A 19,702-nucleotide genomic window follows, 5' to 3' on the forward strand; every position below is an offset into this window, starting at 1 on the left:
CATTTTTAAATGACAGTTACATATTTTTCTACTGTATGGCTGTACAGGAATTTCTTTAACCAATCTCTTATTGATGGACACTTGTAAAGTTGTTTACAATTTTTGCTATTATGCAATATGCTGTCACAAGCCTCTTGCACATCTTGAAGAATTTTTGTGAGTCCTTCCAACAGGGAACATTCCTACTTGTGGGATTTCTGGGTCCAAAAGTATGTTGGTGCTTTTTAAAGTGCATTAGAAATTGCCAAAAAGCTTCCAGAAAGTTCTGCCAATCTATATTCTTGCTAACAGTGTACTTAAGAGTGCTAGTTTCCTCTCACCTTGCCAACACTCAAAGAAAATGAACATGAAACTCAATATGAAAGTGATCTCACTGCTGGAGCCTTGCAGATATCAACTCTATATTCATTTATTCATTCAACAAATGTTCATTGAGCACCTACTATGTGCCAGGTGCTGTTCAAGGTGCTGAGGATTCAGCAGTGAACTAAAGACATTTCATGCAATCAGTTGAGCTTACATGCCAGTGGGGGGAACAGGCAACAAAAAATGAATACGGTGTACCTTTCAGAGCTATAAAATAAGGTAGGATAGGGAGCTAGAAAATGCCAGGCAAGGAGGAGTAGGACTGCTAGTTTAGAGTGGTCAGGGAAGGTCTCTGTGAGAGTGAAGTTGAGTAGAGACCCAAGGGAAGTGAGGGAGGCTCTGTAGCTGTTTAGGAGAGAGCATTCCAGAGGGAGTGGTAAACGTGGAGATCCTGAGTGCATCTGGGAGACTATGGAGTGTCCCCAGAGAGAGCAAGATGGCTAATGTGGCTGACACCAAGTGTGACAGGCAGTGTGATAGGTGCCAAAGGCCGAGAGGTAATGGGGCCAGATCATGCGGACCTGCAAGACTTGCTGAGGTCTTTGGGCTCCACCTGGGTGAGACAGAAAGTCACCTGAGGCTTTTGAGTGACACGATCTGCCTTGTGTGTTAAAAGGGGTCCTTATGGCTGCTGTGTGGGAAATAAACTATATACGCTTATGGGTATCACTTGACAACTGGTAGCATAAAGTACAAATCGCTGAACCGGGGTTCAGTGCATCCTAGCCACTAACTAGTAACCTTGTCCTCTGAGCTTCTCTTTCTTCACTTGTATGATAAGGAGGTTGGTCTAGTTAATGACTGACAAGAGCTCTTTCAGTTTTACATAGTGCTTGCTCTTCCTTTGAGCCCTGTAATGCACTGGGGTATGCCTATATCTATTTGTAATCACACTAGTGACATTTTTCAATGGCAGGAGCAAATACTGCCAAGTTTAGATTTGGGGCACATTTTTTTTTTCAGTTGGGACTCCTGTCCCTCGGTTTGTCCTCAGTTCTTAGAAAGGGCAGGACAGGACAGTAGAGAGAGGTTGAGCTCCATCTAGAGTTGTCTGGGCAGTATCTATGATGGCAATTGGCAGATTTCATTTCTCTCTAGTGGATGCCATGTCTTACTCAAAACCGGAGTGACATCTCCCTTAGCATTAGACAGATTGTAGTTCATGGGTGAGTACCCCTCCGGGATTATCTTATTTTACCTCTGACTGCTTCAGTTGAGGAGCTGGAATCCAACAGGATAATTCAGGGGGCATATTAGGACAGAGCCAAATTTCCCAGAAGTTTTGCACAATACACTGAGAACCTGGCATCTGTGGACACGACCTTGGTTGGCCACATCCCATTCTTAGCTATTACTCACCACGTGGTGTGGTCATTTGTTCTTGGTCTTCTGACAGAGGGACAGGAGCCAGAGAGCCAGAGTTGGGGGATGCTGGAGGGCGTCACTGAGGGAGGGTATTAAGGGAGGGTAGATGCCCATGATGGCTGGAATGTATTTTGGTTAGAGCCAGGGCATGGGCTCAGTTTTCCCATAGGCTATCTTGATGTCTGTATTCTAGGGCCAGGTCTACACAGGCAATATGCATTGAGTCCTAAAACAATCAGTTGTGTAGTTCAGTCTACAATTAGAATCTCATTTGTTCAAATGTAAAGATAATTGAGGCCAAGGTAAGTTTTCGGCTTGAGTTGCTTGGAGAGCCGATTTTATTTGCTTAACAATGGTCCATCTGAGGGTAGGCCTAAAAAGAACTCTAAGGTATCTGTATGAAGAAAAACCCAAACCTTCCTAAAATTAAAAACAATTTTAACTTTATTGGTCACCATTCGGTGACCATTAAGTTGTCAAGGGAAAAATACTCTGGCTGTGATTTGACAAATTTGGCTTTTATTGCCATGAAACCTGTGATCAACTCTCATTTCAATAAATGGCCTGGGAAGAAGCTGGATTTCCTCTGTGTGAGAGGTCAGAGTGACAAGGTAAATAGGACTGTGGCTTAAACTTTGAGCTCCACTATAGCCAAATAGAAATGGGGTGGAAAGTCTCATTACTTATGTACAGGAAAATTCTGCTGTAAGCCTGACAATCTCACCTTATGTGCGATACTCACAGGTGAAGTCTCACTTTGCTAACTGGCCACCCTGAGGATTCTCACCCCATTTCTTGGCAGAATTGCAATAGCTTAAAGGTACAATAGGTCTTAAATGACTAGGGCCACCTCATCTTATAAAATGCTCTGCAAAATACTGAGCAGGACACAACATCACAAACACCTCTCAACAGAATGACAAATGGTTTTGGATGGCCAATAGCTATATATTTTAAGCCTATTTATCACTTAAGAGTTTTATAGGCTGTCAAGGATACACAAGTTTATGGTAGGTGTACCCTTTGTAACCGGTCTATATTAAGAAGACAAAAAAATCAAAGTGAATGGTAGCTTCCATTCTGTTTCTGGTAAAGTAGACCAAAGTCTGGAAAAATCAGTGGGCCTTCAAACCACAACCCAAAGGACAGTAAACCCAAATACCTGCCCTCTCCAAGCCACACTAGAGGATGGAACTTTCCCTTGGGATCCTTTTTCCCAGACATTCATTTTACTACAGGAGTCAGTACTTCCAGAGAGAACCAAATCAATAGAAAGGCCAATTAAGAATTACACCAAACTCTCCCCAGCTGAAAAGGAAATAACTTTAGTTAATTAAAATGGGGCTGATGTATGCAATCTCTTATTCAGTGAATGAGAATTATGACACAGACATATTTAATATCAGCCAATAACATATATTTGTTTTATTGATTAGCTGCTCTGAGCCACCATTATAGGCCAAAGCAAGTGGATACACAAGGCCCTCCATTCTCTGACCACCCGGTTTCAGCCTTATATGTCACCGACTCCCTTTGTCCACATGGGCCATCTTCCCAGAAATCTCACAATTCCTCTGGTCTCTTTGGGCCTCTGTGCCTTGGTAGATACACCTAGGCCAGCCTTTCAGCCTCTCTACCACTTCTTAATTACTGCTTGCCCAATCTCAGACTTCCTCTAACATCCCTATAAAATTCCTGCTCTTTCACTGAGTCCTCCCTGATTCTCCAGCTTGATGTGCTGGCTCCTCCTCTGAGTGATGTGGGCACAGTCAGGTCTTCTTTACCAAGAGTAATTATAAAATAAACAGTAGTAATAATAGTGATAGTAATAATGACAGTAGATGAAAACAATTAACTTCCGTTAAATGTGCTGAAAGTGCTTTATTTGTTTTATGTCATTTAATCTTCTCCACGGCCTCTTGGTAGGGAGGTACTATTATGCCCATTTTACAGTTGTGGAGACTGAGGCTTAGAGGGCTAATTTCCTTGTCCAAAGTCATGGAGCTATGTAAATGTAAAAACTGGTATTTGAATGCAAGCGGTTAGATTCTGGTGTGAACAAGCTAAATCCCCAGTTCAGGCTGCCCCTGTCTAGAGCAGAGAATGTGTTCAATTCATCTTTACCTCAGCTGCAGCACTAATTCAGTACTAAGCATCCAGAGAATGTTTGGATAAACAATCAGTGAAGAACTCAACCGGGATAAAGAAGAATAGCTTTTCTTAGCTATTGGCTCCGGTGACCCAGAAAGCAGGCCCGCTGCTCTCCTGTGTATTAAAGCAGCCTGGAAAAAAGCACATTCACTGAGTCCTGGTCTTGGAATGATTTTTCTTTTATAATGTTCGTCCAATGATAACGCAAACCCATGGCAAGTCTATAAATGTACCCTACCTCCACTTCTAACTCTGCAATTAAAAAAAAAATAATACAAAACTCTGGGATAAGCACGCTGCTTTCAGGATTAGCCTTAATCTTTTTTTCAAACATATTCCCCAAAGAAGATCATTTATTTCTTTTTCTTTTCATTTTTAAATGGAGAAATGTTAAGAATTTAGGAATGCAGACGCAGATGAAATTACAATGTCTTTCCAAAATGCCAACAAAAATGCTCAGAGTCTGATGAGATTCCCTGTGGCAAGAGTTTGTTTAAAAAATCCTGCCAATTCATTCTCTTGTTTTTGTTGGCAGATAGAGGTATTTTAAGTAACCAACGTTGAGTTCTTCGCTTCTGGTCCTGTAGGTATCGCCGGTCAGGTATCCATAGATGCCAATGGAGATCGATATGGGGATTTCTCTGTGATTGCCATGACTGATGTGGAGGCGGGCACCCAGGAGGTGAGCACGCGAGACCTCTGCACCAGTTGCTCCTTCTGCTCGTGGGGACTCTGAGGAATGCATTTGTTCTGGTGGCCAAAGAGCTGTCTCCAATGCAGCTTCCAAATAAAAATGAGTTGAAAAACCTCAACTTTTGATTGAGGGTATCAAGGAAGACTTCAGGAAATGGTTTCATGTTTATTCTAAGTGAGGAAATCCTACCCTTCAAGTGGCGAAGAATCACACCTTAGTCTTATGGATGAGGGTGTTGGGGTGAAATCAGTAAAGTGAAACTAAGTTTCCTCCCTTAAGATTTGAGTTTTCTGGGGGAGTGGGAGGGTGGGTGGTTGCAAACTCAACGTGTGTTCACGTTTCCAAAGATGACGTAGTTTCAGGATAACATTGTGAAGAGAAAAGAGTGCCCCGGACACAAAGATGACTCTTCTGTGCTTGGGAGTGTGAACTCTCTGCCTCAGTTTCCTCATCTGTAACATGGAGATCATCATGTCTTCCTGGCTGATGTCACATGATTATTGTTATGGGGACAGATCAAATGAAACCTAGAAAAGTACTATCTACATTTTAAATTACAAATATACATGTACACTTATACACATATGCAGTGCTTCAGCAAATAATGCCACTTCCTCGGTTTCCTTGATCGTTGGCTCCCAGGGTCATCGCTCCGGTGCCCTTCATGGGACCTGGCATATGGGACTTGCTGTTTTCCTCTTTGTATGTATCAGGTTGGTGCAAAAGTAATGTGGCTTTTGCCATTATTTTTAATTATTTATTTTTAATGGCCAAAACCTCAATTACTTTTGCACCAACCTAATAGATGCCTGGCTCTTGTGGGAAGTTCTGAAGCAGCAGGAGTCACCCTCGCTATGTTTCACGAATGATTTTTTTGCCCACTGAGTGGTCTGTGTCTCATCTGTATTCCTGGTTACCCCCCTGGGAAAGGTGGGTGGCGACAGTTCATCAGAGTCCATTGTGAGGTTGCAGGGGTGAAGGTGTATAAAGCCGTTGGCAAGTGCCCAGTACACGCCAGCGATTGTTATATTTTGGTGGCGATCTAGGATTCCTCTAGACCTGATGTAGTCTGTGAGAACCTGCTGCACCTCGGTCAGGAGAAGGGGAGGAGACGTCCCCACTCGGGAGCCATATGCTTGTTTTCAGACAGAAGAGCAATGACTCTCGAGAACCTGGGTGGGAAGGCACTTCTAGACTGGGGCTTGGGGAGCGGATCAAACAATCATTTTAACCAGAAACTGAGGGATAACCATGGAATCAAACCATAACAGAATAACGATTTTCCAGCAGCCAGAGGAGCCAACTAAGAGAAAGAGAATTCAGCCTGGAAATGGGGGTGCACATAGGGTGGATTCATCTGACAGGAGAGTGCAACTCTTGAAGGAATAGTCTGGCAACCGGAAGCGGTCAAACAGGAGGTTCCTGAAAGACACTCTTTCATTATATGTTGAACAATTGGGGGCCGTGAGGCTGGGTACCTGTGATACGCTTAAATCGGGTATACAGGGGACCCTGGCTGTCCTTCACATGTCCCAGAAAGTAACTTGGGCCTTACAATTGGCTGACGGGGTGGGCTGCTCTGGGACAGGTGGGTGGGACAGTGCCCTGTCTGATGAACAAAGCAAAAGCCAGGAATTCCAAGATTATTCCTTTCCACTAGGTGGTAGTGACTGAAGAATCCTAGGGGCAGCGCTGACAGGGCTGGGCCTTCAGTGAGGGCAGGGCCTGGGGGCACCACTCTCACCACTTCCCACCTCCTTCTGCTCTGGCACGACCACTCTTAATGCCCTCTTGAGAGCACCATTAGTGACTTCAAATCTTGACTTACAAAGTCCTCAGAACACACAATGACCATCAGTGTGGACAACCGAGGAACCTACCCTATGTACCGCACTTTCTGAAGCACTTGCTGTCCTTGCCCTGGAGACGATGATTTGATGAAATGCCCAGAGGCAGCCAGTTTAGATCAGGCTGTGTATTTTGGGGAATAGCTGTGGAAGGCTGCGAGCTTTGTGCCTCCTTTGACCTTTCGGTTTGTCTATTTGTTTTTCTGTTTGTTTTTTTTTTTTTGCCTCTATATAGGTTATTGGTGATTACTTTGGAAAAGAAGGTCGTTTTGAAATGCGGCCGAATGTCAAATATCCTTGGGGCCCTTTAAAACTGAGAATAGATGAAAACCGAATTGTAGAGCACACAAACAGCTCTCCCTGCAAATCATGTAAGTCTAGAGACTTAATTTGCTATGTATGTCATCACCTCTAACCTCAGCGTAATGTAAGTTTAAAACCCAAGTGTTTCTAGGGCTTACATTTTGGAAGTTTACATTTCTTTCTCTGATGTGGTAAAACATCAGAGGGAACAGTTCACAAACTGGCATCTTGCCTTTAGCAGAGGCTTTCAGATCTTCTTTCCCTTCCAGCCTTCTCTTCCACAATGGTAGAATGTTTCTCCCTATTTTTACATCTCTTACTATAATCTCTTGGCTAGGTCATGCTTCCACTTTTAGAGAAAATCAAAATACAATTAGTAAATATCACTTGCTTATTCATCTCTCATAACAAGTCTCGTTCTGATTTTCCAAGTTTGTGGTTACTTTCTAGCTCCTCAGAACCAAAGAGATAACATCCCTTAAACATCTGAACATTTACACATTGGCAAATAAGTGTAAGATGTATTACTTATGAGCAGCTTTGTATACAAGTAGAGAAGCAAGTGGATGTCCTCATAAGTAGCTTACAAATAGGAAAGTTGTTAGAAATCATTGTTTCAGAGCATAAGGTAGTGAGGGAGAACAAAGTGAATATAGGTCTTTCAGGAGGCCAGTTGATCATTTCAGGCTAATGTATGTGTGCTTTTGAAAGCATCTTTTAAACTGTTAGGTATTTATGTCTATGCAATAATTATGGGAAGGAATTAAGGAGGAAGTGTGTTAAGAACACACTGAGGAGATTGGGCCTGTATTTGAATTCTCACTGTTGTTACTTGCTGGTTTTGTGACCCTAGGAGTGTTCCTTCAGCTTTTTAAGCAGTTTTCCAATGTGTAAAGAGAAAGAAAAGTGCCCAAAGCTTAGGACTATTTTGAGGATTACACAAGATGACGCATCGAAGGCTGCATACTAAACTCTAGATACAAGCTAGCTATTTATCATTTTTCTATAACTGGAACACCACTGAACTTGATTGTTTCAAAGTGTTATCCACATTTTCACAAAGCTATGTAGGACATTTTGACATGAAACTCTGGCTTTGGTGAGAGAACATCTAAAAACAGAACATTGACCCAATGAATTTTTCATCAAATCTTCTAGCACTTTGAAGTGTCACCATCCATCTGTGAAAATAAGAAGCCCTGGGTCAGTGCCCTGGTCCATCTGGTTGTCTTCTTTGACTTTATTTATTTATTTATTTATTTATTTATTTATTTATTTATTTATGAGATGGAGTCTTGCTCTGTCACCCAGGCTGGTGTGCAGTGGTGCAATCTCGGCACGTTGCAATCTCCACCTTCCGGGTCCAAGTGATTCTCCTGCCTCAGCCTCCCGAGTAGCTGGGATTACAGGTTCAGCTAATTTTTGTATTTTTAGTAGAAATGGGGTTTCACCATGTTGACCAGGCTGGTCTCTAACTTCTGACCTCAGGTGATCCAGCCACCTTGGCCTCCCAATTCTTTGACTTTAAACTCAAAAGAGAGTGGCTATATCTGAATTCTTCACTTCCAGTTTTCCTCTGATTCTTGAATTTTCTTCTGTTCTCATTGTGTCCACACTCTTAATAGTGTGCTTGTTTATCTAGCACTTTCTCAAATGGTTCTTAAGCTTTGCACTAGGCAAAAACAAACAAAGACATAAAACAAAAAACAAGTGTACTGTCCCTTAGAAAATATTTCTGAAAAAGGAAAAGTTGCCTCCAGTGGGAAATCGAGGGACATCTTGCAATGAATGAAACTCGAGGCATTTCTAACTGTATCTCAAAATGAACCCTGGTTATCTATGCTTCTTTTTCAAGCAGGTGGCCTAGAAGAATCGGCAGTGACAGGAATTGTTGTGGGGGCCTTACTAGGAGCTGGCTTGCTAATGGCCTTCTACTTTTTCAGGTGAGGACCGTTTGTAAAGGTACAATTCACTCTCTTCTACTGTCTTTGTCATTTGTTTTTGCTTGATTCTGTTTGTGACTTGTCCACATCCTTCTTTTACCCAGGAAGCACAGTGGTTAAACAATCTCAGCCATTCTTTTGGTGTGACTCTAGGTTTGGTGGTCGGTGGTTTAGCATACTGGGTGCTGGGGTCATGGGTTTCAGTTACATCTCACTGTGGGACAGAGAGCTGCTGCTGCCCTTTGATCACAGATTTTTATTTTTTATTTTTTTATTTTTTAGAGATGGAGTCTCACTTGTTCTGTTCGTAGGCTGAAGTGCAGTGGCATGATCTCTGTTCACTGCAACCTCCACCTCCTGGGTTCAAGCAATTCTCCTGCTTCAGCCTCATGAGTAGCTGGGACTATAGGTGCAGACCACCTTGGCCGGCTGATTTTTTGTAGTTTTAGTGGAGACGGGGTTTCACCATGTTGCCTAGGCTGGTCTTGAACTCCTGACCTCAAGTGATCCGTCCACCTTGGCCTCCCAAAGTGCTGGGATTACAGGTGTGAGCCACTGTGTCCAGCCCTTTGATCACAGATATTCTGACAAGAATTCCTACCACCCACCAAGTGAAGCAGTCGGGGAGGGAATCTGGATAAAGGGGGAAATAAACTTCTCCCTTCTCAGGCTTTCTCCAATTCAGAATTAGGTGCCAGGGCTCACCTTAAAGAGGAGGAGGGAGCTTTGCGTAGCCCATGCTCTCAGGCTGATCTGTGCTCAGTATCTGGAGAGCCCACATGCTCACTTGCCACTGTGGTTAAGCTCCAAGGCTGCAAAATTGTAGTAATGTGTGTGTGTGTTCAAGGTACCGATCGTTCTGCCCCGTGAGGGTGGTCCATTCCTTTGTAATCTTTGGTGGTTGAGTTTGTGGTTTATTCATAAGTCATTAGAGCAAGGTTTCTTTATTTCTGCATGGGATTGTAACTAGGCGTATGTGCCCTTTGTGGGAACATTGTATTCCTGTTCCTTTGGCCACAGTACACGTAATTTGATTTTTATCTAGGGCATATCCTGGGAGTCAGGGAGAACTTCTGTAGCCGAATAGACAAGACATAACCCCCAAGGCACCCAGGGAAGAAGGGGAAGGCTTGTTCTGTGGTATTTGGAAAAGCATGGCAATTTTCTCTCTTGAATAAGGGCATCACGCCTGGGGGCACACTACTTTAATCTCTGACCAGGGTTTCATATTCTGTCACTTCTCATTTATCAACTCAAACCCAGATGTCCCTTGAGGGCACTCTTTGTAAGAGAAACCGTGGTATTTTGTAGCAAGTTTTATTACGACATTCACTTTCCCTTTACCCAGGAAGAAATACAGAATAACCATTGAGAGGCGAAACCAGCAAGAAGAAAGTAACCTTGGAAAACATCGGGAATTACGGGAAGATTCCATCAGATCCCATTTTTCAGTGGCTTAAAGGAAGCCCCCCGCTTTTTTTTTTTTTTTTTTTTTCTGCCTGAGATTCTTTAAGGAGATAGATGGGATGAAAGACATCAATGAAACAGAAAGGGCGTTCTTGAAGAATTCATTATTTTAAGCAGTTAGTCATTTCATTTTAAAATTTCTTTAGAAGCTCAGGAACTATTGTTAATCACCATCTGCCTCCAGGCCTTTCATCTCATGACAAACAAATGTAATAATGATATCATGTCACTCTGTTAAATGTTCATACTGTTTCAAGGGCATATGATTAGATTTATGTTTTTAAAATCTGATGTCTCTATATCTTGATGGCTTTTGGCAGCATTTCACACAAGGATATAAAATGTGGTTTTCTTAAATGAAATGTTTTGTAGCTAGAATAAAATCATTTTTACAAGTAGAACATTCTTGGAAAGAATTTAACACCCAATAAGGGGAAGATGTAATGAAAAATCTCAAGGTTGGTAATACAGCCTTACTCCCTCTAGAGCTGGAGGACAGGTTTGTGGTTGAGGACTTCTGTGTCCAACGTCTACATTCAGGTTCTGACTTCATATCTTGAAAAAGGATTTCCTCCCTTTTTCAGTGTCTCATAAATGCTACTCTGGATTGTTGTAAATATTAGTGAGATTGGAGGATTTACAGAAGAAAAGCAAGTCTAAAATGTTTCCTTTTTGATGTAAAAAAAAAAGTCCCATTTCACACTAACATTTTATTTTACAAGTATTTTAATCTTATATTTTGGCATTAGAAAAATTTGTCTTTTTTTTTTTCATTTTGAAGATTAAATGTTGCTTACATTTTAAAAGCATGGGTGAAGTGTACAACAAACCAATAATGATAAAAAATGCTTCTCTTTTTCTCCCTGTTTCCCTCTTTCCCTTGGGCACAGCCAAATGCTAATTTCTGCTTTAATTATAGAGATGTGGAAGTGTATTCAGATTACAAACTCTACAGGAATACATCAAAATTTTAACTCTTTTGCATTTTTACTGTTTAACTGTTTTAAATGCAAGTTATTTTAGGGTGACACTCCTTCCAGTTCTGGCCAAATGTTGAGTTTCAAGATCAAGAGTAAAAAGTTATTAGAATTTTAAAAGGGAGATAGCCCTTTTCCCTCAAGAACAACTTTGTTGAGAGTTACAACTTGACAGCAAGTACAGAAATGACAAATTTAAAACTTTTACATGTGGCATTTACCAAAATTCCCAGTGATGATTTTGGTTAAAAGAGGGAACCTAAATAGCTACTCTATTCCCTTTCAGTTAACTCCACAGGCTAATGAGTATAACTCCATGAATAACTGTAATAGTGGGTTAGGTGTGGAGATAAGGAATTTGGACAAAGTTGAGTAAGTTTTTACTGGGTATCTGCTTTGCACCCAGTAGTCTGCACATGCGTTTAAACTCAGGTTACCACTTTCACTTATATTTTATGGAGAAGATAGGCAGTGAGGGAGGAATGGGAAGCTGTCATGTCAGTTCACCATCTTGGAATTACATAACTGGGGTCTTTCCTCAATAACATTTTGAGCATCTGAAAAATAGTATAAAAATTATCTTAATATCTATTGAAGGGCATGTCTAGGGAGGAAACAGGAGAATGTGAGCAGTCCCTTGGTGGTGATGAAGCTGGTAGTTCACACAAGTAACAGTGGAGGCAAAGGTAAGCGCAAGCTGCCTGTCCCAGATGCTGACCCATGTGTGCGTGCTTCCCTGGAGAAGTCTGCTTCTGTTGCTCCCACTTGAGTCACAGTTAACAGATTATTTCTGTGTGAGGCACATTTCTCTTCTGTTGTTTAAAAAATGGGAGCTGGGAGGCAGCTAAGAGGGCATGATAAAAGAATTAAGTACAATCAACTGAAACAACTATGTTGTAGTTCTCCATGCTGGATGCAAAGGAAAAAGTGTCGAATTCCAAAAAGGATGGAAGAAGAAGGCAAGAAGGGCAGACTCCAGAAGGTCTAGTGCAGGAAGAGAGTTTGAGAAGTAAAATGCAGGAAAGCAAAGCATTGTACCGCTTGGGACTCCCCGAAGTGAAACAGCAAGGAAGAATTGTGTCCATTTCAGTTACTTGAATTGGAGAGCTTGTTTCTCTCATTTTTATTTTTCAATGATTTTATTTTATTTTTTTATTTTAGAGATACTCATTTTCTCTTATCTTGTGCTTGTAAAAAAAAAAATTCACATTTCAAGTCTATGTGCTTATTACGGGAGAAAAATAATCTACCTGGTTGCAGTTTTTGAGTATAAACATTTCTAACCTTTTTAAAACTTCTATAGCAACCCATTAACACTAACATTTTTAGAACAAATATATTCTATTTTAACTTCAGGTAGAGGAATAGTCCTAAACTTAATATGATAGCTCTGGATAAGATCTTAAAGACAAGTGAACATTTAGTATTCTAAAAATGGTGAAACAAATCATGAGGTTTCTGGATGCCATACCAATTTAAAATCAATTCTCATGTTAAGATTGATTGCTGGCTGGGCGCGGTGGCTCACGCCTGTAATCTCAGCGCTTTGGGAGGCCAAGGCGGCCAGATCACGAGGTCTGGAGATCCAGACCATTCTGGCTAACATGGTGACACCCCGTCTCTACTAAAAAAAATACAAAAAATTAGCCGGGTGTGGTGATGGGCGCCTGTAGTTCCAGCTACTCCAGAGGCTGAGACAGGAGAATGATGTAACCCGGAAGGCGGAGCTTGCAGTGAGCTGAGATCATGCCACTGCTCTCCAGCCTGGGCGACAGAGCGAAACTCTTTCTCAAAAAAATAATAAATAAATAATAATAAATAAATAAAAAATAAAAAAGATTGATTGCTTATTTATATGTCAGCCATCTACGATTTTTTTCTTGAAATCTGCATATGGGTTACAAAAACTCTGTTAAATTTTGAAAATTCCATTAAGTTGGAAACCTTGGTTAAAAATGTAGGTGCTTGGCCTAAGGTTACCCTGAATTCAGATCTCTCATTATTATATTTGGGGATTTACGTTCCTAACTGCTAAGCAACATCTTTGACAACTAGTAATTCATACTCTACTAGTGGTCACATGTCATATAGTAAAATAAATAGAGCTTTAGTTCTTAAGTCATTCTGTAAGTTTTTACCCTGAAATCCAGGGTGTTCAGATTTCAAAAGCGATACTTTATCAGTATTTTCTCATCCAGTCAAACTTCAGCTGACATTGATACAGGTCAAAATGCGTAGATGATTTTGGGGTTGGAAATAAGTGTGTGTGTTATGGTCATCACTGTCTTCTTAGATTTTTGGGTAGGGGGGCAGGTAGGGGGAGACTCAGAAATAAAAGCGTTCTCCAGATAACTTCTATCTGGAAAGAATTTTCTGTACAGAGTCCATCTCTCCCTCAAGACTGACCACAGGTTTCATGAGAAGGCCCTTGAAAACATCACATTTCTCTGAAGAGCCATCAACTTGTCTTTTCTGGAACCACAGGCATGGTTCTACAGACCCTACTGTAATTCTTCACATTTCAGAACCCATGATTAATGGAGGGAAGAGAGAAATGCATGGGAAAAGAACACCTCCTTTTCTCCTTTCTCTTAAATTCAAAGACGTTTGCTTTGGAATGCCCTCACTTCTCTCTATTCACAGGCTTCTAGAATCATTAATTTACTCAAGGCACATGTGCCTTCTTTGCCCCAAATGCATCAGTTTCGTTTTGGTTATGGCTGATTTTGGGTGTGTGTGTGTGTAAGATATGCAGTCAACAATGAGATGAAGGCCATTGCATAGATCTCATGCAGATAGTGATGGATTCAGAAAGTAGGTTCCAGTGGCTTCGCTACCTTCTTATAAGCCAGTATACACTGGCTATTTGTGGAAGTCTCTTTGGGAGATCAAATAGAGCGTTATGCCACTGGGAGTGTTTATAAACTGGAAGGAACAAGCACCTGTGTTTCTTGGGACACAAAGCACTCAGATCCTGAGTGGATGCAGACATGAGAGTAAATGTCAGCCCAAATTAGGCCACTCGACCTACGGACATTTCTTGGGTTATATTTAATCACACCCCATGGTTTCGGGCTACATGAGGAAGCTGGTAACGAGCTGAATTTCTTATTCGGTGGAAAAAACAGAAACTGTCTGAAAACACGGGATGTATTTTAGGGGTAATTGTGGAAGCAGAGAGAATGAGATGATGATGTTCAGAGGGACCGGCTTCTTCTTCAGTTGTATGTAGAACTGAAGAATACTCAATAATTTAGTCCCCCTTCAACAGCCATACTCAGCAAGAAGCGTGGGACATACTGAGCAAGAAGAATCAGAAGCTTGATCCTCTAAAAGAAATAGAAGAGGGTAGCTTTGCCTGTTGCCACTGTCTTTACTGTCCCTTCTGCCCCCACCCACATCCACATCCAGTGTCACTCCAAGGATGCGGCAGCATCTTGCACATGCAGGTAGAAATTTGTGAGTAGGCCTGCACACTTCCTTGGGGGAAGAAAGACAAACTAGTGCTGGTTGTAAGAATGTAGCTGGCTTTTCATCAGAACCCTTATGCTAACCTGACCACACTTGCTCTCGGGGAAGTTCGAGCCTGTGATGTGCATAAACTCTAACAAGCCTGGCTTTGGTGTTCAGCACGCAGATTCCATAAATGTCTCTTGCAGGCATACCCCACAGCTAGACTGCAGGATTAAAATAACTTCCAAAAGGTGCTGGATTGGAGTTTGTTCAAATTTCTCATTAACCACTAATGTTAATTCATACCAAATGCAAAGTATTCTAAACCAGCTGATGCTGTTAATGTTCATGTTTTAAGCTACTTCAAACACAGCGAAAGTGTTTCAGTGGGAGTCAAGTCTCACACGTAAAAGTCTATTTTATAATAGCTCTCTGATGTATCAGGTGCGAGATGATATGTAGGGGAGAGATTTGAACAAGCAGAATTAAGTGTTAGCAAAAATGCTTCATTGCTTCGATTCATGTTTAAAGACCTAAATTTCTATGCACAAGGAATAAAGGGCCACTTACCAAGTGTAAATCACAACATAGGCTACCAAAATGTTTCTTATTTGCTAGGAGGACAAAGCTGTCGCAGTGCATAATAGTTGGACAGAGATGGCTAAAAAAGAGGCAAATTCAGATGTGGAAACAGGTGTCCTCTTTATTATTGATTGCCAAGATCTGAAAATCTTCAGTGTCTTATAAGATGACAACGAAGTAGCCCCTGAACAGCATGGAGTTGCTGTGAGCATGTTCATTGCAGACCTTTGTGTTGGGTCCTGGGAATCTGAGCTTTGCTCCCTGTGCATGGTGGATAATTGAAACCAAGAGGACGTGGGATAGACCTTGTGACAGATCAATTCTGCGACCTCTGTTTTCTGGGTCACATTATTCATTGTTAATTTAAATACAGGACTGCCAAACAGTACAGACCTACCATGAGTCTAGTAGAAAAGTAAAAGTAAAAGCTGCACAAGTTACAGTTTATTATTCTAATGTACAACTATTTGCATATAATGTGATTTAATTTATTGTTGTTTTGTGTAGAAAAGGAGAACTAATGACTGTGGATATAACCCCTGTTTTGTATAATATATTTTATTTCTTGTGCAAACTGGTCATTTGAAATATCTACTTCATTTGATGTTTGGATATAAATGTGTATGTGTCCTTGTAAATGTTTCTATTAAGCAAGAATGCCACATACTCAGAGTATAACAATGTGTTCTCATTAAAAAAATACATCCCACAGAAACCTTTTCCTGTTTATAATTCAACCAGCACACACTGCGCATATCCATATTCTTTGAGGGCTTTTGTTCTTCTGGGCCTTGTTTAAGTCAAAGGGCAATAGGTGGGTCTGATGAATTGTAATATTTGAATGATCCTCATGAAAAGACTCAAGAATTTCTGCCTAGCAAAGGCAAATTGACAGAATTTTTAAATGAGGGGCAAACTTTGAATCAGCAGGTAAGGGAAGAAATCTTCATGAATGACAACCATCATCTTGAGTCACTGCAGCTCGAGAGCACTTCATGGTTGACCTCATCGACTCATGTTATTAAGTCCTTTGCCACTTTAAAGAGATCCTAAGTCAATTTTGTCACTTTAAAGACTGCCCAGGTTCCAGCATACTAAGCAGATTAACCAGCCTCCAGCATCTCCAGTTGCCTCTGGGTTGTAAAAAGCTACTTCACCATCTGGGAAGTTACTCATGATTTAGTTTAACCCCAAGAAACACATAGCAATTCTCATGGTTGGAGCAACGTTCCCCTGATCCTGCTGCTGCCGCCACCACCAATGAGGTCCCCAGATGACACCACGAATGCCACTCAAACTCCCAATGTTTGAGGAGATTCTGCTGACTTGGGGTGGAGTGGGGTAGGGCGTGGGGGTGGGGGAATGAAGGGTAGAGACAGGAAACCTCTGGAAAACAGGCTTTCCCATTGTGACTTTTCCATTTCTGTTTTGGGAGACATGGCCTTCTTGAGTCTTTCCACCCTATTCCTACCTCCCCAGTCCCCTCTGAATTTCATTTCATGCATACCCAACAAACCATGATGGGCTAAAGGTGCCTCATGACTGGCTCTTTGGGCTGTGCCCACTGAAGAAGCCCTAGGGAGCTCCAAATACCATTGATTTACAGCTCTGCCCTAACCCTAAATCAGGGGCATCTGGCATTGACTTAAATAGCAGCTACTATAGTGGGAGGTACCAAGGGCCATGTGTCTTTAAAGAAAAATAGCTTTTTTTTTTTTTTTTTTGAGATGGAGTCTAGCTCTGTCGCCCAGACTGGAGTGCAATGGCACGATCTCGGCTCACTGCAACTCCACCTCCTGGGTTCAAGCGATTCCTCTGCCTCAGTCTCCTGAGTAGCCGGGATTATAGGCGTGTGCCACCATGCCCAGCTAATTTTTGTAGTTTTAGTAGAGGTAGGGTTTCACTATGTTGGTCAGGCTGGTCTTAAAACTCCTGACCTCGTGATCCACCCATCTTGACCTCCCAAAGTGCTGAGATTATAGGCATAAGCCACCACACCTGACCAAAAAATAGCACTTTCATAAACCCATCCATTAGCATCAAACTAGCATCAAGAAAAAAATTCCCTTTGCAGGCCTGTGCAACGCTGATGATCATTAGCTGCTGAAGTTCTTGAAGAGTGGAGAGGAGGAGGAAGATAAGCAGGGCAAGATGTGCTATGTGCTTTGTATTAATCCATCATGCCATTTTCTCACATGCCCCTTCTGTCATTTCCATTTCATAGATGGCGACACTCTGGAGCCAGACTCCTGGGGTTCATAGCCTGCCTCTGATCCTTGTGTGAAAATGAGGATAATACTAATTCCAACCTCGTGGGGCTACTGTGAGAACTTTACACTTAGGATTCTGCCTGGGCAGGTAGTGAAACATTCAGTGGAATTATTGTTATACTCTCCTGTCTCCTTGGATAAGGAGACAAACCTCTCGGTTGGTAATTTTTGAGGCCTTTAAGGCAAAAGGAGTTTCTACTGTTGAAAGCCAGGCAGCCCACTTTTCTTCTTTTCAATTTGGCTTGATGACAAGTCGCCTCGACCTCTTGGAGGATGAAATGAAAGGCAAGAGGTCCCTTTCCTCTACACCGCCCCTCTCCAAAGGGTCCCGACAAGGGCCAAGAAAGGGACAGTGATGGCCACATTACCTCTGAAGCTTTCAGAGGGCCTGTGCAGCTTTACTCAAACCTGGATTCCCTCCTTAGAGTGTAGGCACCAACCCTGGAGCAGCGGGCCGTACACGCTGTACCAGACTTCCACCCCTGCTTTCTCCTCCACTGAGACGGGCCTGGGGACTGCCCTTTGGAATTCATCCCCTCACTACTGTGATTGGTCAGAGCAGTTCCTGCCATGACATAGAGGACTCATGTGTCCTAAAGAAGAGCCTCCCACCTTGGTACCCTCAGCCCCACGGCTTTCCAGAGAATGCTGGCATTTTGTCCTAAATGCAAGAGTAACACCTCATTAAGGGCGTTGGTGGGTAGGGGATTTCCCAGTGTAGACAAAGGAGGTTTTTATTCCACTGCTACTCCAACAGCCCGAGAGAGACCAGGCGTCACACAGGCTGGCAGAGAATGCTGCATTAAAGTGACCTTTCTGGACTAGAGGACATGAGGTTTCTGGTACCCACAAGGTCCTCCTCCTCCCAGTGCTAGCAGCTACAGAGACCAGAATAGAGATGACATCCGCTTTTCTGGAAGGGCCTCTGACAGTTCAGTTCAGAATGAGGGTGGAATAAAGCAGATCTGGGAGGCTTACTCCAGGCTGTGTCACCCCCTGCATCCCTTGCACAGTGACCCCTGCGAGGTTCCCTCTGGTGGTGCATAGACTGGTTCTGTGGAATGCTTGAGAAGGACCAGCAGTACGTGAAGAGATTGGTGTTCCCCCAGTGGGAACCTTTTGGGTGATATCAAAGATACACTTTCAGGCAAACATCCAGCAAGAGGTTGACTCTCAATGAACTTGACACCTGGCATTTTAACCATCTACTACTTTATGACTATTCTCAGCATTTTATTCAGAAGGAAAATGAAGACAGCAGAAAGTATGCCATTCTCAATTTGATGACACTAGCTATTTATTGAGAACCTTCCACATGCCAAAGGGGGGCTTAAGCACCTTAGATGTGTGCATGTATTGCACTCTCACAGCACCCCTGTGAGCTAGGACTGTGGTTATCCTCTTCATCTTAGAAATGTGTAAACTAGGTTGCAGGCAAGATGGCCAAATAGGAACAGGTCCGGTCTGCAGCTCCCAGCTAGATCAATGCAGAAGAGGGGTGACTTCTGTATTTCCAGCTGAGGTACCTGGTTCATCTCACTGGGACTCATTGGACAGTGGGTGCAGCTAATGGAAGGTGAGCAGAAGCAGGGTGGGGTGTCGCCTCACCTGGGAAGATCAAGGGGCCTGGGAACTCCCTCCCCTAGCCAAGGGAAGCCGTAAGGGACTGTGCCGTGAGGAATGGTGCATATTCCACTCCAGATACTATGCTTTTCCCACAGTCTTTGCAACCCGCAGACCAGGACAGTCCCTCAGGTGCTTATGCCATCAGGCCCCTGGGTTTCAAGCACAAAACTGGGCGGCCATTTGGGCAGACACCAAGCTAGCTGCAGGAGTTTTTTTGTTTTTTCATACCCCAGTGGCACCTGGAATGCCAGCAAGACAAAACCGTTCACTCCCCTGGAAAGGGGGCTGAAGCCAGGGGCCAAGTGATCTAGCTCAGAGGATCCCACCTCCACAGAGCCCAGCAAGGTAAGATCCACTGGCTTAAAATTCTCTCTGCCAGCACAGCAGGCTAAAGTCGACCTGGGATGCTCAAGCTTGGTGGGGGGAGGGGTGTCCAACATTACTGAGGCTTGAGGGTGGTTTTCCCCTCACAGTGTAAACAAAGCCATCTGGAAGTTCAAACTGGGCGGAGTCCATGGCAGCTGGCAAAGCTACTGTAACCCAATTGCCTCTCTAGATTCCTCCTCTCTGGGTAGGGCATCTCTGAAAGTAAAGCAGCATCCCCAATCAGGGGCTTATAGATAAAACTCCCATCTCCCTGGGACAGAGCACCTGGAGG

General features: G+C 42.7%; 1 protein-coding gene across 5 annotated transcripts in view; it reads left to right on the forward strand.

Annotated features, from left to right (window-relative positions):
- NPR3 (natriuretic peptide receptor 3) overlaps positions 1–10,629 on the forward strand; it is a 76,430-nt gene extending 65,801 nt beyond the window's left edge. For 2 of the 5 annotated variants that reach the window (XM_026455978.1, XM_026455979.1), the window contains 4 exons: positions 4,470–4,564; positions 6,659–6,794; positions 8,582–8,669; positions 10,018–10,129. In XM_026455978.1, the coding sequence (XP_026311763.1) occupies positions 4,470–4,564; positions 6,659–6,794; positions 8,582–8,669; positions 10,018–10,129 (431 nt within the window). Of the gene's footprint in view, positions 1–4,469; positions 4,565–6,658; positions 6,795–8,581; positions 8,670–10,017 lie in introns of all 5 variants that reach the window. The other 3 variants (XM_023216589.2, XM_023216587.2, XM_023216588.2) reach the window with 3 other exon arrangements.
- The last annotated feature ends 9,073 nt before the right edge of the window (positions 10,630–19,702 follow it).

The sequence above is a fragment of the Piliocolobus tephrosceles genome, chromosome 4, assembly GCF_002776525.5.
Source record: "Piliocolobus tephrosceles isolate RC106 chromosome 4, ASM277652v3, whole genome shotgun sequence".
Classification (NCBI taxonomy): domain Eukaryota; kingdom Metazoa; phylum Chordata; class Mammalia; order Primates; family Cercopithecidae; genus Piliocolobus; species Piliocolobus tephrosceles.